Raw genomic sequence first — 22,301 nt, 5'->3', positions numbered from 1 at the left:
TGGTGTAAATACAGGCAATTTCCTTCCATTTCAGACCAGCTGCCATGAAACTAGAAAACGAAAAGAAACAGAGTTAGAAATGCTTACAGGAACTATAGAGGGATGGGAAGAAGAGGTAAAGTGATATTGAGGAGAAAACTCAAGATCCTGGAATTATTGATAAAATAGAGATATTTTATCTCCCTGTTTGACAAACATTCATTTACATCAATGAGAAAATTGCTCTTGTATGTAATGTAATATATCAATTTAACTTAATTTGTGTGAGGTATGGTTTTTCTTGATGTTCATGTTTATACCACCAAACCTTCCATTCTATCTTATTCATGTTCAATACATGTATAAAATAAGTTCAAACTCTGTGCATGTGTAAGTGTGTCTTGTGAACCCTTTTGACCAAGATCTGTCATAACTTTTGTTGATTAGGTATAATAACTTTAACTGTAAGGCTTTAATTTTTAGTTTTATTCTGGAGCTCTAGTGAAACTGAAATGTTTAATAACAAGGAACATACATACCATGCATGTCAGAGTTCCTCAGTATTGAAGAGAGGTTAACATTTCTCTTCAAATTTTCTGCAGTTTTATTAGTCTTCTAAGCATAATTACTTTCAGAGTACTTTTTATGATTCCAAAATGCTCAGATTGTAAACAAATTCATACTCGTTCCTCACTACCATACAACTGCTCTGTTACTCAATAAAGAAATCATTCATTTACTTATTTCACAAGAGAATTTTATTACCTGATTATTTAAACTGTGCTGTTTGATGGATTTAATACAGCAGTGTTAATTCATTGTCTAAGTTATGTACTTACTTCATGCCTGGTTAAACCAATTGGAACCCACATCAAAATCATCTTGATAAAACTGTGATATTAACTAATTAACATTTTATTAATTAACATAAATGTTTTTCAGGACATAAGCAAACAGGGCGACCTCATTTTGATGTCACAGTTTTTGATACATGGAGAAAATGGGGTAAGGCACAATAAATTAAAGTTTTTGTTATGCTGTAAGTTCATCTGAAAGCCCAAAGGATGATTAATGGAAGTCTATTATTATTTCCTAACCTGGATGACATTTGGATCATATACAACACAATTTATATTATTGTTTTAGTGTTACTGGGCAACAGAATTGTCTGGTTAAGGAATTGCCAGATGATAAGAATTTAGAGGACTGTCATATTAGTGTGTGGTTTGTCTTTACCAAAGAAGTTATACTTTAGCTTCATGCAAATGTATATTAATATTAATTTAACTAATTCCCTCAGTTATAGCACTGCTATTTTTAAATGGGCTCTTTCTATTCTTGTTGTCACGTATTTACAAGTCCTTTCAGTTTTTTTCCTTTTTTTAAGATGTTATTTTCATTCTGAGTAGCCCATAGTCACATTTTAGAACACTCTGGTCACTATAAATTGATAAGAAAATTCAAGCTTAAACAATATTGAAAATTTACACTTATTTTGAATTTGAATGTTACATGTTAAAGGTGTATATGTAATCTAATGAGGGTAGTTCACTTGAAAGACAATCATCTACAGGATATAAATCCATTTGCCATATGTGCCAGACCTGTCCGCAAGTTTACACAGTAGACCTATACATCTAACCTTTTAACATCTCTTCTGAAGGTGCCTGCATTTGTAGCATTCTTCCATATTGTTTCAATACACGTTGAAGTCAACAGTTTATTCATTCTTTGTCACCAATTTCCTGTCTTCTCAATAACGGTGGTGTTCAATTTCAAGCATATTGAATTAAAATAATGTAGCGTCCACTTTTAATTATGTTTTGGGGATATTTCATGAAAACTCTTACGAAAAAAGGTTTATTACAAAATATCAGGCTGAGTAAGTAATTCATTATGTTTTTATTATAATGAGTAAACCTTGGGTATCTGCTGGTTGCAAGCATTAGTGACAGCCGAGGAATGCTTGTTATGTTAAAAAGATCGCTTAGGGTTACTTGATATGAGATAGCTTTACCACAGTGTTTTCTTTGAGATGTCACCTTGTCAGCGTGTTGTTTGGGATGATAAATTCACTTATCAATATTAACCTTGCAATATCAACAACAGGACCTCACATTTTTTGCTCATTGATGTGTTACACAGGAGGTCAGAGAGAGATCCTTTCTGCTGTTCCCAAACTGTATGATTATCCTATCAGTAAATGCCAATGCATGTGGCTATAAATTTGTGGTGAGTTTTTTTTTTCTTGTAGTGGGAAAAAGCTAATTTTTATTCACTTGCCTTTGTGCTTGTGTTATTCTCAAGTAGAATAGTGATAGTTCTTGTTACTAATCCCCTTTAATTTCTTTTGATGTCAAATTTTAGCATCACATTTATTTTTAATCATAGCACCTAATCAGTTTGATTGATGTATCTTAATCCTTATCACCTGTTATCTTTTCCTTTATTAACCTTTCACACCCTATCATCAGCATGCATATTCTCCATATGGCTGTTCATACATTTCCTTAGGTGCTGACAAGGAGAATTTCTTTAACAACCAGACCTTGTTAAACTGATGATCATATCCTTTATTCTTGTGACCTTAATGTGGAATTTAGGGGTGATATTGTTAGGAGAAATTAGATGCTTGGTACTCTTAGGGATCAAAAGCTAATATTGCACTTACTAAAACTAATATATTTTTTTTTTCAGAAAAAGTATGGCCTATCAGACTTAACCATACGTTCACTAGAAGATTCAGAAGGCATTCTGAATGCTTTTGAGATAAAAGGCAAGTGTAATCTCTGAGGTAGAATTAAACTGAATAGATTAGTCTCTTAGACCAGAATCTTGAAGTTATACTGTTGTAGCCATGGCATCCACCACTGATTTTTGGACACCAGAGTTTGTTTGTTTTGGGTTGTTCTTTGTGATATTAAAGAAGGCATTCTGAATGCTTTTGAGATAAAAGGCAAGTGCTATCTCTGAGGTGGAATTAAACTGAATAGATTAGTCTCTTAGACCAGAATCTTGCAATTATATTGTTGTGGCCGTGGCATCCATTATTGATTTTTGGACACCAGAGTTTGTTTGGTTTGGGTTGTTCTTTGTGACATCAGAGATGTAAAGCTCTTGGGCTGCTTATTGTAGTCATTGCTGCCACAATTTGAATTTATAGTTCTATTGTTCAACCATTCTTCTGTCAGGATAATGGTGTTGAGACCACAATTAAATTTAGTTTAATCGATGGAAAACACAGATTTAAAGGAAGACTGGATGCTGCCTGTGTGAGTTACACTTTGTATTTAAGTGGTGGCAAAATTCTGAAATTATCAGATGAATTTTACAAATGAGTAAGGGAGTATAGAAAACCCATTGAAGTGACCTCCATCACAGAGCTAAAAGTTATGAGAGGTAAAATTATTGACACACCTTTGTTGTTGACCTTATAGTCAATGGAGATGTCATGAAGCTTTCTACAAACCATCCTCATGAGAAGAATGCCTGGCTTGATGCATTTCAACCGCCAGGACAAAGTTCAAGGATTCGGCAACATTCAGAGAAAGGCAGTGTGACCTCACCATCCCCATGGGTGGAGAGAAATCCAGGGTCACTGTCAGAAAGGACTTATTCAAAGTCGAGCCCTCCTCGAAGTGACTCTATTGGATCACCACCAAATTCAGCCACACCCAAGGGTTCTATTAGCACCTCTGGTGTACACTCACAGGTAACAATTAATGATCCCTGCAGAAGTTTCAAGAAAATTTGGTTCAAATGGGTATTGAAGAATAGCTCATAAGTAGTTTTGAAGGTGGGAGGGCCTCCTTCTCCAATGAAGGTGTAGGTCCTTCAGAGAGATTTTGAAGGTTGAGACTCTGAATTTCCTTTTCCTGCATTTTTCAGTCTATTACAATTTATGTTGCTTTTTTTAAGTGTTCTCCCTTATTTTAAGCACAATATGTAAAGGAAATGTGCAAACCTATAGAGCAATCCTTTTACCTTTTGAATTTTCAAGAATTCCATGCAATTTTAGATGGTACCAAGCTGTACTACAGACAGTAAATTTTACCAGTTACTGTCTGCAAAGGAGAATGCTTAATGCTGAACAGTAGCCTTGGTGTTCAGCTTCAGTATCTACAGACTTAGCATAATTCCAATTTTTTGAAATATACTGAATTGAACCCTGTTCAGTTGATTAAGAAACAGATCTGTTTTCCAAATGGGAGTTAACATTGTTTTGATTCAAGCTCAGTTTATAATATGCAAGTTTTTAAAAGATAAAGTAAATCATGTGTTCTGTTTGGCCACTGAAAAAGAAGGAAAAACTACCTTTAAATAGCTCTCTGACCTCTGAGAAACCTTTTTTCAACTCTCTGAATGATATTACAGCAATCCTGTAGTTCCTTAAAGTGAAACCTTTAGGTAATCTTCAGCTTTCTTCATCTCAACACTTTGTCTATAATGCTTATTTATTGTGCTTATTTATATGAAGTCTTCTAGTGATGGTTCCAAGTTCCGTTCTGTATCGACGTCACATTCGGTAGCTACTGACTTGACTGCATTCAGCTCAGCCCCTCACAGTCCAAACAGAAAAGGACGCTGGGATTTCACCAGGCTTAGACCCACTCCACCCCTGAGACCAGCATATGCACTGATCGCTAAGGAGGTAATATACTGAAACAAAAAATTTTATAACTTAGTAAAAAGTCAGTAATTGTTACATCAACCTTTTCAGGAAGAGAAGCCTGAAACTTTTTCAGGCTTCACTATTGTTTTAACTTGTGCCTTGCAGATACCAGTTGGGGGCCATTACCAATTGAGCCTAAAAGGCAAATTTCTTTCTTTCCTGTACAGGAATTTGTGAACAACTTGTCAGGAAGTAAATTCTAAATTTTTTTTTTTTTTGAAGGATACATCTACAGCACATCGATCTATGAGGGGCCTGCTTTATTCATCAAGAAAGAAACAGGGTAAGTCAGAGAATTGGATAGAATGTTCAGCTCACCTCAGACACTTGCATCATGACTGGTTATCTACTTCCAACTTCACGGCCCAGTTGTTCGAATGCCAATGTGCACCAATCTAGGGTTAAATTTAAATCCGGGTTTCTCTACTCCTTTGTTCAAAAGCCTTTTACAGATAATTTTCTCTTTTACTTTTAGAGCTTCCAATTATCAAATTGTAGACAAAGACAATTGTACTTAATTTTCTTTTAAAGCCATCCCATTGGAAATCAGATTTCACATTAACCCTGGGCTAAATTAACCCAGCTTTGAACAACCTAGCCCACAAGTCTTCTACTTATATTTAAACCTTTAACTCCCAGATGAAATTTGTAATTCTCGTCACTGTTAACAATACAATTCTTTTAATGATAGTTCAGAGAATTTAGTATTGGATCAACTAATTATCCCCAAATTGATATTTTTCTTTATTCTCATCACTTATCTGGTTGATATTTTATTAATATAGTAAGAAGAAATTCTGTCTTGGTCACTTAAGGGAGTTAACCCTTTCCCGTCCAAGGGTGACAGTGTGTAATACTACCCCATCTGCCCAAGGCAAGGGAACCAAAATCAACACAAAGTAACACCACTTCAAATTTTAATCAATATATCAGAAACTACTCATTTATTCAAGAAACAATAGAGAGAAACTTTGTTCCTAAGATAATAAACTTTCCATTGCTGCCAAAAATATTTTCTTTTATGCATGCATTCAGCAAATATCAAGAGCTCAAATTAAGTGAATAGAAATCTCAACAAAAACCATCCATGTTGCTCATGAACTCACAGAAAATTGTTACATTTCAGGACAAACTACATCTAACTAATCTATTGAATGAAGAAAATAAGTGATAAAGAATTATTAATGCTATTTTGGACCGACTCGGTGGTCAATTCTTCAAAAAATCATTACAAAAAATCAAATTTTTACAAGCTCGAATTTTCGAATTTCGCGCCAATGTTCAAGCGAGATCGTCCGCGGTATGGTTCTTAAAGCAGTCTAAACAAATGCGTTTGCCGCAAAGTTCACATGCCATTCGGCACCACGTTTCCTTGTTTCGCTTTAAACAACGCTTACAGCGACCTTTGGAGAACTTGATGGGCCAATGCCCTCCTTCTAGGCGCCCAGAACTTGCAGACAATCGCCGTGCCGAAAAATTTCCGATCAGTAACTTCACAAGATCTAAACGAAAGGCCAGTTGGGTTCTTGATCGGTGATGCGGGGACAGTTTCTCCAAAATATAAGCATTAACAATGGAAACGTCCACAAAGAACCACATGAGACAACGCCACCACTTTTTCGATTTTCTTCCAGCCATGTAGTAGCCCCGCATTTGATCGCTCAAGTCTACACCGCCCATGTTGTTGTTGTAGGTCTTCACGACTGGGGCGCTGGGAACTTGAATGACCGTTCCATTGCGTTGTCGTCTACCGACAGTGTCGTTCCCCACGGGATCAGACTGAGAGCTCAAAAAATATACTGGCTTCTTATCTTTCCATACGGTAACGACAATGTTCTCTTTGCGAAGGAACAACGACTCTCCTCGACGAAGTCGCTTGACTCTTTGAGTCTTAGGGGCGATTGCACGCGGGATGCCTTGTCGATTTCCACGAACGGTTCCGCAGATATAAATTTGATCTCGAAGCAAATCTTCAGCGAGAGCAAGAGAATTAAAAAAATTATCGACAAAAACATGGTGATTTTTGCCAACCAGGGGTCGAGTAAGATTGCGGACAACACGGTGTCCGAGTCCTTGTTCGCGATTGCCATTGCGTTGTTTTCCCGTGTAGACTTCCAAATCGCAAACGAAGCCGTTCGACGAATCTGCACACTCCCACACTTTGATTCCCCTCTTTACCGGTTTTAAGGGCATGTACTGTTTAAGGGAAAGTCTTCCTTTAAAAGGAATCATTGCCTCGTCGATCGAAACATTTTTCGACGGCCTGTATTCGCTTTTAATAGCCTCTACAACAGAATCGAGAAGAGGTCGCACTTTGAACAATTTGTCGTGGTTTGCGTGCCCACGTGGCAATTCTCTTCTCTTATCGTTTAGATGAAGATATTGCGATATTTTGGCAAAACGATTCCTCGGAAAAATCTTTTGCACTTCTGGGACTCCGAGAAGCTGATTTCTGGACCAGTATGAGTATACTTCGGGCAATTGTTTAATCCCAAACAGGATATTCAGTGCGAAGAATGCCTTCACTTCTTCGGCGTCGGTTTCACGCCAAGCAGGGTCCGGTTTTGTTTCCATCGCTTGCCGCGCATAACGATTCGTTTCCTCTGCAATTCTGTCAAATTGCTGTCCTTAAACATTAGGTTAAAAAAGTTTATGGTCGAATAACCTCGAACGTCCCTGACCAGGCCGGTATTCGCGACGAACGGATTCACAACAACTGGACCAGGATCGTCATTCCACTCTTGTTCGTCTTCTTCGCCACTTTCCTGATCGCTAAGATCGAGATCTGACAAATCCTCCGTGTCAACTGACGAAACAGAAATGTCAGATTCTGACTCGGGATAATTTCTTTCAAACCCCGGTTCAATAGTGAAGCCAATGAACTCTTCTTCCTCGCTATCTGAATCAAAAAGCGCCGCCATTTTAAAACTTCACAAACAAATTTCAACTCGCAATTTCTCAATAAATTCATATGAACACCACCCCTGAAAGTTGGCTTGAACTGAGCTTTTTACTCTAACCCTATTGGTTAAAATACAATAGGCTAGAAGAAACAATGAAAATAAGCATTTTTTATTGGTTAGAATTGGCTACTATGTAAAGTGCCATATGGCACGCTTGGGAATTTGAGGGGTGGTACACGCGTGTGCCATATGGCACGGTCGGACGGGAAAGGGTTAAAGGGTTAAAATAACATTTATATCCTTTAAATTCCATTTTAAAGAATGGTTTAATTAATCTAAGGCAAAAGATTAACATCTTGTAAACCAAGGCAAACCATATACTTTACCATTTGAATCCATTTGCACCCATAGTAGAAATCGCTCCACCACGTCTTTTATGTAGTTGTAGGATTGCCAAATTACTGGAGCTTGAAGGAGTATTATTACTATTTAGTGGGCAGCAATCACTCTATGATAAACGAGCTTGGATTACATTAACAGGAGAAATGTATTTGATTCTCATAATGAATGAAATTGTAGATCAACTGCCACAGTTTATTAATAACGATATTAAAATTTTATGAAAGTATTTTTAGGGGTTGAAACATAACTCACACTAACAGTCTCCTTAAAACTCAGTCATAGGGTGTGCTTAACATCCCTGATATAATTGGTTTTCATCCCTAGAAATGCATGTTTTACAGACAGTGAAGATTTATAATCAAAGTTAATATAGGAGGCTTGTTTTTAATCAGAAAAGAGACACTTACTGTGCAAGTTTCAACCCCATAAATCAAACTGATGTTGATCAAATGAAAACATAACATGTAAAATACTTAAAAGTCAGAAAATTTGAATTTTTTTTCAATTTGAAAGGTTATGTTATTTTGTGAACAACACAGGCGTACTTGGAGAAAAAGAACTCTTAGTGCTCCCTATGAGAGTCAAACCTACAACCTCTTAGCGTTAGGAGCACTTGCAGCAGTTCTTTTTCTCTGTTGTGAGTATGTCTGTGTCATTTACTGAATAACATCATCTTTCACTAAATAACCACACCTGAAATTAATCATCTTCAACTTTTAAATTTATGGATTTATTTTGTGAAGTATACAAACTTATTAAACTTCTGAACTAACATCAGAAACCTATCTCCTCCCCTTCAACCAGTTTCCATCTCAAGGCCAAGTTTCAAAGGTGATGAATAACTTCTCTTGTAGGTTGTCTTACGCTTAATCCTCTTACATCTTTCAAATCTTGCACTTCAGACTGTAAGTAACTTTTTGCTAAAAATAAATTTCTCAAATTGTCCCTGCTTAATTAAAGTTTTAATGCTTCCAGCCTTTTAATACTATCAGATGCTCTTAACTTGGGTGTATCTCAAATTAGTAGCTTCAAAACCTCCTTGCAAAATAAATGAAAATATGATTAAAAGGGAGCTCATCTTTTTTTTTTTTTTTGTTCCAGTTGTCAACCACAGTTTTCTATTAACCCTTTTCTCCCAAGTAACAATATTTAATGCAAAGATTTTCAGCATAGCCACCAAAAAAATTCAAATTATTTATTCAGGGTGTCAATGGGTCTTTAAATTAGATTTGAGAGGTGGCTTTTTTGGTAACCCTTTGATGCTAAGAGTGATTAGCATGTAATTTCTCCTCACAATATTACCCTTGAATCACACATTAAGGTTACAAGAGTGAAGAAAATTATCATCAACTCAAAAAGCTCTTGATTGTTAAACAAATTCTCTTTGTTGGGCTGGGAAATGTATAGAGAATAATTTGAAGAATAAACATACTGATGCTAGATGGTTGAAGGTCTTTCTGTTTTCACTAACTGCCATCAGTCTGTCTTACAATCATACTGCTCTACCAGTGGCATGGCTTGGGTAGAGATAATTTTGGTACTTGAGAGGCAAAAACTGGTGTGTTTTACTTCAGATGAAAAAGTTAGAACAGTTGTTCCTGAGAAAGTGTTTCACCCTCAGGGTTTCTCTGTTTGGGAATATGAACTGAATCAGAAAACTGTTTTAAAATGGATGTTGAAGAGATACCCGATAACCCGTGGTTGTTTTCTGGCATCCCACTTGTTTAGTGCCCTTGTAATGCCTTTGTATTTGCTCTTTGGGTAGAGTTCAGCAATCCTCCTCAGTTAACTAATGTAGTTGTGTTATTGGGTCTTGAAAACTTGACTGTGGAAATTCAGTTACTTTATGATTATACTCTGTTGCCATCAATTGTGTTTCAAATCATCTATTAAAGAATTGTGTGATATTGTGCAAAGTTGGTGTGCAGGCTTGAATTCAATTTTGCTAATGTTCTATTAAAAAAACAAAATAAGTTATGTCTTCTAAACAATAGTGATTGTAACTGACAATGAGGTAAACTGCTGCTGAAATAATGTAGAATTGAGTAATGGTACAATCAGTGTTTAATCTGTTGTCATGCATATCCAACTGACATAATTCAATTTTATTATACTGCAATTTTGTAGTTACCCTTTTTCTTTTACCTTTAAAGGCCGGTCAAAGAGTGAACTTGATGATGAAAGAACCAACAGTACCTCAGGTAAGCCTTAATCTGTTTGAAGTTAGTTACACTGGGCCCATTTATCTGAGTTTACATGACTTTCATGTTACCATTATCATAAGGATATTACTGTAATGGTAGGTAGCATAAGAAGATCTTCACAAATAAAATGATCTGAGGTCAGGGGTAATAGTTGATTGTGTAGTCTGATCATGTGGGTGCAAGTAATCCAGAAAATGAGTTGATGTCAGTAGCTGTGAGTGATGTTTTAACGAAATTTAAGGGAAGTGACTCTGATGTAGACTTCAGCTCAGGTTGGCATACAATAGTCAGCTCCTGACAACAGTCCTTTTCAGGGTTCCTCTTAGCAGAAAAATCAGACCACAAGATTAAGCGAAATCTCTAATTTTTTAGACCAATTATTTAAATTAAAACTAAAAATCAGTCAGAAACAGGCAGAGGACCTCAAGGGTGAGAAAAATTATTAGAAAAAGATATCAGCTAATTTTGAATGGAATTTTGTATGTGCTTGTAATTTGAATCTCAAGACGTTTCATGGTCGCTACCTGTATCTAAAGAACAAGGGAGCAAATAAGCTGCTGTCAAACAAAATTTAGGGTTGCATTTTGAATTGGTTTGATAATATCATTGCTATTGTAAAGAAATATTTTTTAATGCTCGGGCAATTAATGGATACTATTTATGCCAACAAGTGATATGGAATTATTGATTTTAAAAAAACTGAGTTCATCGATCATGTGTTTTCTCCTCAGGAAATAGCCGTGTACTAGAGGAAGACATGCTTATTCTCCGAGTTGTGGAGTCTTACTGTACAAGTGCAAGAGCACGGCATACTCTAAACAGTAAGTTTTGCATGTTATCGTCATAACTTGACATTTATCACCTCACAAGTTACATGTCCAGTTTTACATTTTGAGTAGACTTTAGTGTTTATCTATATTTGCTCAGTGTTAGGACAAAGCATTTTGAGTTCAGCTATTTTCCAAGGAATCAAACATGAGTGTGGAGTACTAAGCTTTTCCAGGTTCTTTGACTGTTCAGATAATTCTTTGATCTGTAAGGAAGGACTGTTTTGTATCTTGAAAATCTTTGAAATATATTCCATCGTCTGGCTTTGGCTTCTCTGTCACACATCTATTAAGCAGTTAAAATTACTCATGATTTAACATGAACTCAATTTGTTTTGTTGGAAATTCCTGCATCAATATTTAGTTGTAGAAAACTAATATTAGCTTCTGGCAACCTTGTCATTTCACAAGTGTGTACTGTACATCATATTGCACATTTAGATCTTAAGTAGACTCGTTTTCATTGGCTAATTTTCAGTATCAGGATCAAGTTAACAGATAGGTCAAACCTGTTTTTAGTTTTTAAATGCCTTGCCCTCAAAACGTTGGCATTGATATTATACCAAATAATTGAATTACTGCGCGTTGTTTTGGATGGGGGATTGTGATCAATGTTTCGCTTAAAGGTAATGATGGTCTTCGTGCTACCATTATTAAATAGGCAGACATTAGAGAATTACCCGTAAGCATATGAAGGGTATCTGCCAAATCTTCAAACTGAGTGACTTCATTAGGTAAAAAGAGTTTCCTGTCAAGCATAGAAGAAAGATTCTTTTGCATGTCAGATGCAGCACTAGTCGTTTTGAACCTGTTTGGGGAAAAACTTTACTTTCTAAACCTGTAGCCAAGGAGGGTTTGAAGGGACATTTCAGTGGGAAGAACTGATAGGTCCCATATGTTTTCCTTAGTTGTGGACTGTAATAAATAAGTGAACATTGTCTTCTAAACAAAGCACCACATATTTCTTATTTCATTTGGTAATTTAAGTTTTTTCGGGTGGTTAGTGCAAATGCACTGTCAAGCTTAACCACTGAAATTTGTCTGGAATTGTCTGCCGTAAAAACATGAGAGATTATAGATGGTTGCTTTTGCTAATGCCTGTTAAAGTTTTAGTTGGATTTGGCTCTCGATTTCGTCAGCATGGATGCATGAATCAAAGAGTATTAAGATTGGCCTCATCTAATATTGATCGTGAAGCGACAGCTTCCAAGTGTTCAACGCAAAATGATTCAGTTACATTAGTGTGATTTCGTGTTCTTTTATTGATTTCTATAGCCTTGCGATTTCTGTTACCCTAACACTTTTCTATGATAGTGTATGGCACACATTTTCCTCATACTGATTCAGTATAAGAAGCAGATGTATTACGTTTATGCCACAGCTTTAACATTACTTTATTTTTCTCCTGTAATCTAGTGCAGAGTTAATAACATGAAATAATTTTGTGTTGTACCACTCTAGTTTCTCAAACATATACACAAGTGTATTGAAAGTGTGTTGTTTCATTAAAAGACCTTTGCACATCAACTTATGTCCACTGTTGTTGGAATTCACGTTACATCACGTTTACATATGCACATTCTCTTAATTATATATTACTGCTTGGAATACGGTTCGATCCTTTGTGAAACTTGCCATTGGTTTTTTCTGGCACAAAGGCAGACTTTACATGACCTGTAACTTCTAGATGCATGGTTAAAACTGTGATTACTTAGATCAATGATTTGACATTTGTCTTAAAAATGAAAGTGAAAGAAACTGAAAATTTTCTCGCGTAAATAATACTTTCAATGTGCTATTTTTGTGGCTCTTGTGCATCGTAGGGCATGTAATGAAGGTATAACAAATGCCAAATTTTGGAAAGTGATTTAGTACCATTTGAAACACAGTGCATCTTATTTATTTTCTTGACCACGTAACAACAATCATTTTAATTGACATCGCTTAAGATTACACCTAACAGAGATTAAAATATATGCACTAAATAATAATAATAATAATAATAATAATGACAGCTGTTTTATGTGCTTTATTTAATGAAGTTCACTTCATACTAACTGTGTAGTCCTCATGTGTACACCTCTTTTCAGAATTCATTGTGTTTGTAATATGTTCGTTTGTGTGATTAAAGACCAGTAATCTGGTTAGTTCCTAAAGCTTTTAACGGTGTGATTCTTTCCGAATGTCAATGTTGTTTATCCTCTAAGAAATCATCGTGCTACTGATATGCAATTACTTGTGTAATGAACAGCCATTAATATGATCAGTTCGTCAGGGTCTTAGTTACATAAGTGTTTGCTAATTTTAACATTCATAATCAAGCACGTGGCCATCAAATGAAAGCTTGAACCAGTATATCCCTTTCATAGCGACTTTGTTGTTGTTGTTGTTTTTTTTGGAATGAACCTGCTGTTTCAGATAGCCAAAGATCCTATGTAGCTTTTAAACAGCTTTTATTTCAACTCAGAAAATTTCACGATCTAAGTCTTGTTACACCTTCATTATATGTACCTTAGCAGAGGATGCAAATAAGCCCAAACCAAATGAACTTGCTGGAGGCGTTCCTTATGACTCTTCTGAAGAAGATCATGATGAAAATAATGCTTCAAGTCGGCCACGAGGTGCCAAGATCTTGGCCCATGGATGCTGCCCAGGACTTGCAAGCAAGAGTAGACTATATACTTTTTAGTCCACAGCCCTCTTAAAGGGTGAAAGGCTGAGACACACTAGGCGACAAATCGCTGCAACAGGATATATATGATTTTAAGGAATCTCTTTTTCAAGTTTGTAGTTGTGTGCTAATCAATGTTGGGACCAATTGGACCCAGCCACGCCACTACATCTCCACAGCAAAATGGCTCCACATCAAGTTCTTGCAACATGTCATGGGGACAGATTACATCAACATTGTGTCTCGTATGATGTGGGGAATTTTTGTAAAAGAAACTTCAGGGCTTTGACTGAACTTTTTCATTGTGATCAATTGCATGAATTTAACTTGGTTTGAATTTGTGTAACTGATTTCAGTGACAAAACTTTGATTCAGAGACAGGAATTTTCGTGAAAATCCCCCATATTACATGAGGCGAACTGTGACTGCAATTTGTTCCCATAGCACGTTACAGCCACTGGTTGTGAAAGCAATACACATAGAGCGGCTTGTTTCAGAGACCTGTTGCTTGTTGCCCAGTATGTCGCTACCTCTATTATCAACACTAAATTATTAATAATTCGCTTAACAGAAAAAGTCCTTGAAATAATTCTTACGTTGTCTAAATAGTTTTTTAGAATATGTATGCGTAACGGAAATCCAACAATATTCTTATAGCATTTAGCTTTAGTACCTTAAATGTAGCTTTTTCTAAGCTATATGTTAGTTATATACAAAAATGTGATGTACCTTTGACCAATTTAAAAGTGTATGTTTGAGTTAATGTTATTGTATTACCTTTGAAATCTGTGAAAGTCAATCTATTTTTTTTCTTTATTTAAGCCTTCTGATTTTGTTTCATCATTGGCTTTATTCTCTGGGCTAATTATTGTTACTGAAGCAAATTTTTGCACTGTGGAGTTAAGTAATGTCTTAATTTTGTTCTGGAATAATTTCTTTTTTGTGAACTCAGGTTACGATTGATTTTGCTTTTTACCTTACAAAATGCCGAAACTGTAAAGTTAATTCATGAGGCATAACGAGACTGAGGGTCTTTTCCAATGATGACATTTTGGGTATACACTTTATAATAATTGCCAACCAACTATAATTTCTGTGATGACGTAAAAACTACTAATTGAAAGGCAGATCAGCTTGGCAGAACCTTGTAGCGGCTTCATTTGGTAATGGCGGTAGTGAGTCTGTGTGAGTCATAAGAACCTGTGCAAAATTTTCAGCACAGTATTAAGCTGAAGGTTTTCTTATGCAAGTGTGTCTCAGATTTCAAACTTTCTAAATTTTACTTCTCAAATTTCTCTTCTGGTTGAATGCTCAATTTGTTTTACAATTCTATCAATTTTAGAAAATTATCTTATTGTTTTGTTTCATCTTGGAAACTTGAGAAACAAAATGAGGTTTTGTGAAACAAAGTGCTGAAAAAATGCACAAACGTTTAAGATTGGAACAGGAACATGATGTAGAAAATTATTGTTTTCAATCTAAAAGAATGTCACATAGATTCAAATTTTCTTCTCATCAATTACAAAAGATGATTGTATAAAATTGCAGTGTTAAATATAGTAATTATTACTATAGGATTGTATCATGATTTTTAGAAACAATTCTTTACTTTTTAATGTGTTCTGAAAGCTGATCTTTGGTATAACGAAACTGAAAGTGTGAGTAGGGAAATACCAAATATGTTTCGTTTTTGTAATTATTATTACGTCATATTTATTACATCCCCTAATGAATATATTTTAAATGAGAATCAAGAGGGAGAAACGCAATGGAGGCAAGGAAATTCATACATGTTGAAGTAACTGATGTTTGTTCATTAAAGTTAATTTTTTTAGACTGTCAAACTGCTCTCCATACAAGTAGCATACCCTTTCGTGATTGATTTTACTTTCTTGAACGTTTGCTTGATATTCTTATGGTTATTTTCATCTACACATGTCAATGTTTCTTAAACTTGCTATATATATAGATATATCTTGATAGAATAGATTCAACAAGGGGATTACTGTATTACTACTATTACAGTGATACACAAGAATTTTTGTTCTTTCAGCCGGTGAATTTTTGTCTTGAGTATTTGATAGGCAATGAATTTGAAAAACCAAAGTGAATATAGCTAGACACTTATGTTGCTGGTTTAATTTTTTACGATGAAGGTCACCATACCACAGTGGTTATTTTGTGTAACTAACGGTAGAAGGAGGTGCAGGGTGATTGAGTTATATGCGCACATTTAGTTCAAAATGTTGTGCGTGGAGAATGGGCTCCTGCAAAAAAGTGATTCGTTCAGTTTTGATTAATAAGCAAAATATAAATTTAGTGATCAAGATGTTGATATTTGTTAGTTCGTTAAAATAGTTATCCTTACCGGTCAGTTATTTGATGTGATTTTATTTATTGAACAGTAATTTATTAGACTTGTTATCGGAATATGAAGTGCAATGTTAAAGCTGTTTGTTTGATTTTCAGAAAGACATCCAGAAAAAAAATTCCAGCACTACGTACTTATTACAAAGAATGAGGCGTTATATAAAAGAAAATAGTATTCTCAGTTACAATAAATTTGCTAACAACTTCAAATGGATATTTTGTTATGTGCTACCAGTGTTACCAGAAAAATTCGCTGGTTGCTGGCTCTTACGTGCAATCGAGATCATTCATGTGATATTTTAGTGAGCTTTGAGTAGGTACTGTTCAGTTAATTTTCTTCACAGGGAACTTTTCATATGAATATAGAACAATTTTTTTAATTGAGTTTCGAAGGTAATCTAAGATTGCATTGGGGTTTGCTTTACTTCGATGTGTGATTGGTCGAGAAAACTCGCGCTTCTTTCTCAACCAATCAGATGCGAAACTTAAACCAGTCACGATTTGGTCGCCCGCGTTTTGTCGCGCTTTAGTTGAGTTGTTTCTACTTTGATTTGTCATTGACTCAAAGGTATTTCCTTGCTTCTGGTTGGCCGATGTGATTGGTTTGGTTTGGGTTATACGACACTCGATCGAAAAGCACTTTATGTACATGTTGTGGAGTTTAGAGTTTGAAGCTTATTTAAAGCCCCTCACGACTTGAAGAGTTATTTTTGTAAGTGCACTCACATTTACGATTTTTTTTATTCAGATGAATTCGCAAATTTTTTTTCAGATTTTTTCTTGCAACTCCTATGTTAGGAAAGATTTTTGGTGTTTTATTAAAAAACATTTACACCTTATTACATCATAACCGTTTAACCCTCAGGAATAATGAACTTGTGTCTTCTCCATTAGCATTTTACATCATCCAGCAAATAGTATAGGGGAATAGATTAACTCATCAGTTCGACAGAGTCACAGCTAAATTTACGGAGTTCTGCGCACCCCACACTAAGTTCACAACATTTGTTGTTTGACATGTTTTCTCGGTAAAACCAAGCTTAATCTCTCAGTAGCGTGAATGTGTTAATTTGGTATGCATGATGTGTTTGCAATAAGTGGTAAATTGTAACCGTCAATTCTAAAAGATCATTCCTTTCCTTTAAATGAGCTGGTAACATCAAACGTCTCTGTTGCTTTCATAAAAAATAAGAATTTTTACTAAATTTAAATTTTACGTATTTTGCATCCTAATTACAGAATTATTGTGTGTCAAGAACTAATACTATTGAATATTCAATTTTAGCATCGGATAAATGAAGCAATAACTACTCCTTAACTCTTCTAATCATTTCTGATTTGAGCTATAGCTATATAAAGCTTTACTACACTCAGTTAAAATATGTATTTGGTTATTTTAATAACTCTGACTTGAGGTTTTGAAAAGGAAATACCAGTGCAATCCTCTAAGTGTGTTAATGTTTGCATAGAGTGTATGTTTGAAACCTTGACCCGACATTAACATCAATAGTTAATGAATAAAAGAAATTCAATTTCAAATCAAAGGAGAAATGGACTGAGAAACATAAAAGAATGACTAGAATATAACTTTTTTGATTGTAAATCAATTGTTGCCCTATTATTATAACGTATAAGTCTAACCTTCAAAATTGCTCGCCGTCAGCATGACCAACAACAATGCATGAGTATAGGTGTTCCACCGTTCATTTCCTAGGTAGTCCAATCCTTCCAGAACTTCCCGCTCATCGACCGCCTTCAACATTCAGTTTAAAAGAAGATGGGCAGAAATCAAGAAAATCAAAGAAAAAGTTTAATAGGTAAGCTTTGTGATTATTTTAAGAAGTAACTTGTAGCCATGTTGAAAGACGTTGTTTACTTGTAACTTCATGGAACGTTCGTGTCTTTTTTCTTCCCAAAAATGTTTTTCCTACTAATTTGCTGTTGAAGACGCTGGTTTCCCGCGTGCCTGTCTCTTACTAGGAGAAGCAACCCTTAAGACTTAAGTTGACCCAACCCCCCCCCTTAACTTTTATTCATTGCGTTTTGTCGTTTACAGGGATGTCGCTGGTGAATTTAACTGTCTTAGAAGAAGAGTGGAAGAACTTCAGCTCGTAAGTTGATATCACTACATTGAAAATCTTTTAAGAAATAACCCACTAATTTAGAACCACGTACACAAGAAAACTTCCGTCTTTAAAGAAATGAAAAAACGTAAGTGAGCTCTGGAAATCAGTGAACAGTTTTTGTCAAATACTATTGTTGGACCATCATCACAATACAGTTTATTCTTATACCGTAAGTGCATTATACACGAAACTATACTACTTCGCCTTACACCACAAATAGTCATTGAAAATGAGGTATCTATGAAAGTCCATTATCTTTTTTTCGTGTGTGTGTGTGTTAACAAGATTTCTCAAACAGTGTTCAGAAATGTCAAAATTTTCCAGCAGTATTATCTTTAGTCTAATCGCAAATTGTTTTAAGCATACAACAAAAAGCAATTAGATTTTGTTTCGGTTAACCAAAACAAAATCAATCAGAACTCAAAGGACAAATAGGGAAACATTTGTGATTGGATCAAATTTTCATGCAGTAGGTTTCCAATCAGAATAAAGGGGAAATATCGTTAGGAGCTAGTCAGAACTCAAAGCACAAAGAGGAAAGTTTTGTGATTGGGTCCAGTTTTACATGTAATTGGTTTCGAGGGTGCCACGAAATTTGTTGACCAATCGGAGAGAAAAGTGGAGCTAAACACTTTTGAAAACTTGCTCGAATTTGTCAACATTTAGTCTTTTTTTTTCCATTCGCAGGAAACTGAGTCCCTTCGCCAGAGTTTGCTCGAAGAGAAAACCGCTCGGAAAAAGATGGAGAAGTTCATCCGGTGTTCCCTGAAAGGAGTGATTCCAGATGTAAAATGGGAGGATATGGAGAAAAGTTAACACAAATTTATCTGTTGTAGTATTTCATAACTGCACCAATTGCTTAAAACGTTTTTAAAATATTAATTAAAACATACTCAACACTGCACTAAATTTTTTTTAACTTTCATCTTTTTATGGGTAATGCTTCTTTTAACCAGTAAGTTAATATTCTAAAACTGTTATTTCTGTTCTAGGACGTCATTCAAACCTGACACCTTGTCTTTGAAATTCTTAGGAGGTTTAGGATAGTTCATAATTATATGGTTCTTGTATATTTTTTACAACGTAACATGACTTTGGTATTTCTAAAGAATTTCAAGAGTGAGTTCCCTATCATGAAGGATAAGTTTTTAAACAAAAAAAAAATTTCTCTATTAGTTTTCTACAGCCCATGTTTGGTGAAATTAGTGCTGTTTATCTTAAATTGGTGTAAATATAGTTTCGTTATTACTGAGTCGTCTCTATATCTGTGTGGTAGTTAGGTTAAAGAGATAATGTCTATATCTTTAAGCACCAGATAATAATATATTACAGATATTTCTAATTCTGTCATACGGCGCCCTTACATTGGATTACCAATTTAGGAGCAGATCCCAGACAAACTCACTTGAATTGAAATCAACTTAGTTCGTAACGGCCATTTTGAGTACATGGTCAGAATGTGCCGTGTCTGGAAACTAGCCCGAAAATTTGTACCACAACGAAGAATTTAAACGCTCACTGAGGTCTTTCTTCCAAGTGGTTATTGGCTGATTTCTCTTCTTCATACTATTCTGCCTAAAGTATATGTCTGCACTTAGTACTAACTGTGAGTTCGTCAAGTTTCTTAAATGACTAATCGAATGCAAGGGTGCTGTTGCGATGTTTGCGCAGTAACGGCAGGAGGTAACTCTTATCGTTTTATTCGGTATGATATATGGCAGTGAAGCTTTGTTCATTTTACCATATTGCGCCTTGTTAGTTGAATGTAAAATCCTTAGTCTTTCTTTTGTTTGAGTGACACTGAATTGGGAGGCGATGTTTTTACCTTTTTATTCGTGATGATATATTGTGGTAGTCAATCTTATGATAAAGACCCGTTCTAAAAAATGTTGCTAGTCAAAAATATACCTGATAGATATCTATAGTGGTTTGTAGTTGACCAAAGTGATCACAACGGGCTGTCATAAGAAAGGTTTTCATCATGAGCCAATGAGCAATCGAAGAAAAGCGCGGGAAAACGCGGACGTCTGATTGGTTCGTAACATGGGACGAGTTTTTTTTTTTTTTCGACCAATCACACACCGAAGTATACGAAAACTGAAGCCCTCCCGGATTACTTTCGACATTTGAACGAAAATTACTCGATGCCTGTTCTTATATTTGAACGGAGTCGGCAAATATTGGTACGAATTTGTCCGTCTTTCAACTTTGCAGACCGCGAATCGGATATCTATTTCTGAAGATTTTCTTCCGCCTTTTTTTTCCACCTCGACAAGTTCTTCTTCCAAAAATTTCCCAAAGTGTACCCATCTTAAAGGTTTTTACTGTTCATTTCTCAGAAATTTGAAATTGTTTTTTACGGTGAGGATTGCTGAGCGTTACGTTACATAGCCCATAATTTTTATCGTGTAGACCCTTGTTGACAAATATTCTCGACCAATGAGCGCGCGAGAATTTCTACAGTTATTATAAAAATGTATGTAAGTCTCGGGTAAACAATGCAAACATCTCGGCAAACTGGTGTCAAGTTGACACAAAGACTGGAAAATTTGACGTAACGTCATAAAAACAGAAGGCTTCTATTGAGTGTCACCAAACTAAAGCCAAAGTCAACGAAGGGAATACCATAAGGAGCCAATGAGAGGTCAAATTGAAAATGAGCTAACTGCTTAAAGCGCGGGAAAATGCGAGGGACCAACCGGCAATTGGTTTCAGTTTAACTTCTGATTGGTCGAGGGGGTAAGTGCTAGTTTTCTTGACCAATCCCAGACCGTTGTGAAGCAGAGCCAAAGCAATTCGAGATTATACTTTCGACACTCAAAATTTATGTTACACCCGTTAAGGATAAAGAGGATTTTTTTATTGAGCGATCGTTTTACCACGGATACCCGAATTTTTCAAAGATTCAATTGATTAAAGGTTAAGATATCATTTTGACTTGATGATGAGAAGTAAAAAAGAAAAGGGATACATGTGCCATACTTCTTCGACGAACTTGGCCCTGTTTAAAAAGCGTTTGAGTTTTCATCGTACTTTAATTTATTTCATAAGTTTTATGCAGTGGAGTGGTGTCCTTGACTGTGAAAATGTTATAAACTTTTTCTAATTTAAATAAGGATTTACAAAGAAACCGCCTCAGTAAAAGGCATCACTGACTTTGTTTACGTTATGAGATAATATATCAATCTCTCTATACCTGGAAAATATTTTAAATGCTATCATGATCAGTCTTGTTTGTCTCTTTATATAAGCTTAGGAAGAGGGTGAAACTCAGCGTCCCTTATAACTAATTGTTTATCATGTAAGATTGTTTGTAAAGCTTAGGTAATGATCATTACAGTTACTTTGTATTGATATCTAACTGGAAAATACACTTTTTCTTGAGTTAACTGTCATTTTATTTCTATTAATTGTTATTAATTGTGGTGTAGTTTTTGCGCCTTTTCTATTCTTGTTTTACTTTTAAACTTCTGTGTATTGTCTCCAATGCGTTATGGTTGGTTTGTAAAAGTCATTTAACAAGAGATTTAAGGAACATTTTTGAATCGCTCTTCATGGTCTGCAACGCGCTCCTTCAAATTGTCACCTCCTTCTCTGAACTCCTTTGCATTCTAACCCTCCATACCATTATCTATACATTTCCTAAGGTTCTGACTAGGAGAATTTCTTTAACAATCAAGGGCCCCTTTAGTTGGCGATCATTTCCTATATTCTCATGACCCTGATGTTTGATCCAGGGGTGATACTGTGAGGAGAAATTAGATGCTAGTCACTCTTTGTGATCAAAGGGTTAAAAGGATCTTTAACCCTTTCACTCCCACAAGTGACTAAGACAGAATTTCTCCTTACAATATCAATACAATATCAAGCAGGCAGGTGATGAGAATAGAGAAGAATATCAATTATGGGATCTTTAGTTGATCCAATACCAAATTCTCTGAACTAACATAATAAGAATCGTATGGCAGATAGTAAGGAGAATTACTAATTAGATCTTGGGAGTCAAAGGGTTAACGTAATAGTGGTATGGAATGATTTTGCACTCTTAAATGTTGTGTTGTTATCTAACTGACCAGTAAATTAAGTTGTACTTGATACGTTTATTTTTTCGCATGCATTAGCGGCAATTGTTCTAAACTTGTCTGTG

General features: G+C 35.4%; 1 protein-coding gene across 17 annotated transcripts in view; it reads left to right on the top strand.

The window, feature by feature from the left end:
• LOC113674296 (rho guanine nucleotide exchange factor 7) overlaps positions 1 to 22,301 on the top strand; it is a 35,180-nt gene that overhangs the window by 12,014 nt on the left and 865 nt on the right. For 2 of the 17 annotated variants that reach the window (XM_089211022.1, XM_089211036.1), the window contains 13 exons: positions 35 to 115; positions 922 to 984; positions 2,125 to 2,211; positions 2,677 to 2,755; positions 3,417 to 3,691; positions 4,457 to 4,630; positions 4,874 to 4,934; positions 8,811 to 8,861; positions 10,110 to 10,157; positions 10,892 to 10,981; positions 17,743 to 17,845; positions 18,085 to 18,139; positions 18,842 to 20,161. In XM_089211022.1, coding sequence (XP_089067148.1) covers positions 35 to 115; positions 922 to 984; positions 2,125 to 2,211; positions 2,677 to 2,755; positions 3,417 to 3,691; positions 4,457 to 4,630; positions 4,874 to 4,934; positions 8,811 to 8,861; positions 10,110 to 10,157; positions 10,892 to 10,981; positions 17,743 to 17,845; positions 18,085 to 18,139; positions 18,842 to 18,970 — 1,296 coding nt within the window. In that variant the 3' untranslated portion in view covers positions 18,971 to 20,161. Of the gene's footprint in view, positions 1 to 34; positions 116 to 921; positions 985 to 2,124; positions 2,212 to 2,676; positions 2,756 to 3,416; positions 3,692 to 4,456; positions 4,631 to 4,873; positions 4,935 to 8,760; positions 8,788 to 8,810; positions 8,862 to 10,109; positions 10,158 to 10,891; positions 10,982 to 13,503; positions 16,239 to 17,742; positions 17,846 to 18,084; positions 18,140 to 18,841; positions 20,162 to 22,301 lie in introns of those variants that run through there. The other 15 variants (XM_089211023.1, XM_089211037.1, XM_089211024.1 and 12 more) reach the window with 10 other exon arrangements.

Source organism: Pocillopora damicornis, chromosome 6 (genome assembly GCF_964200805.1).
Source record: "Pocillopora damicornis chromosome 6, jaPocDami1.2, whole genome shotgun sequence".
In the NCBI taxonomy this organism is placed as follows: domain Eukaryota; kingdom Metazoa; phylum Cnidaria; class Anthozoa; order Scleractinia; family Pocilloporidae; genus Pocillopora; species Pocillopora damicornis.
Note: the sequence above shows the minus strand (reverse complement) of the source record. Positions and strands in the feature narration are given on the sequence as shown.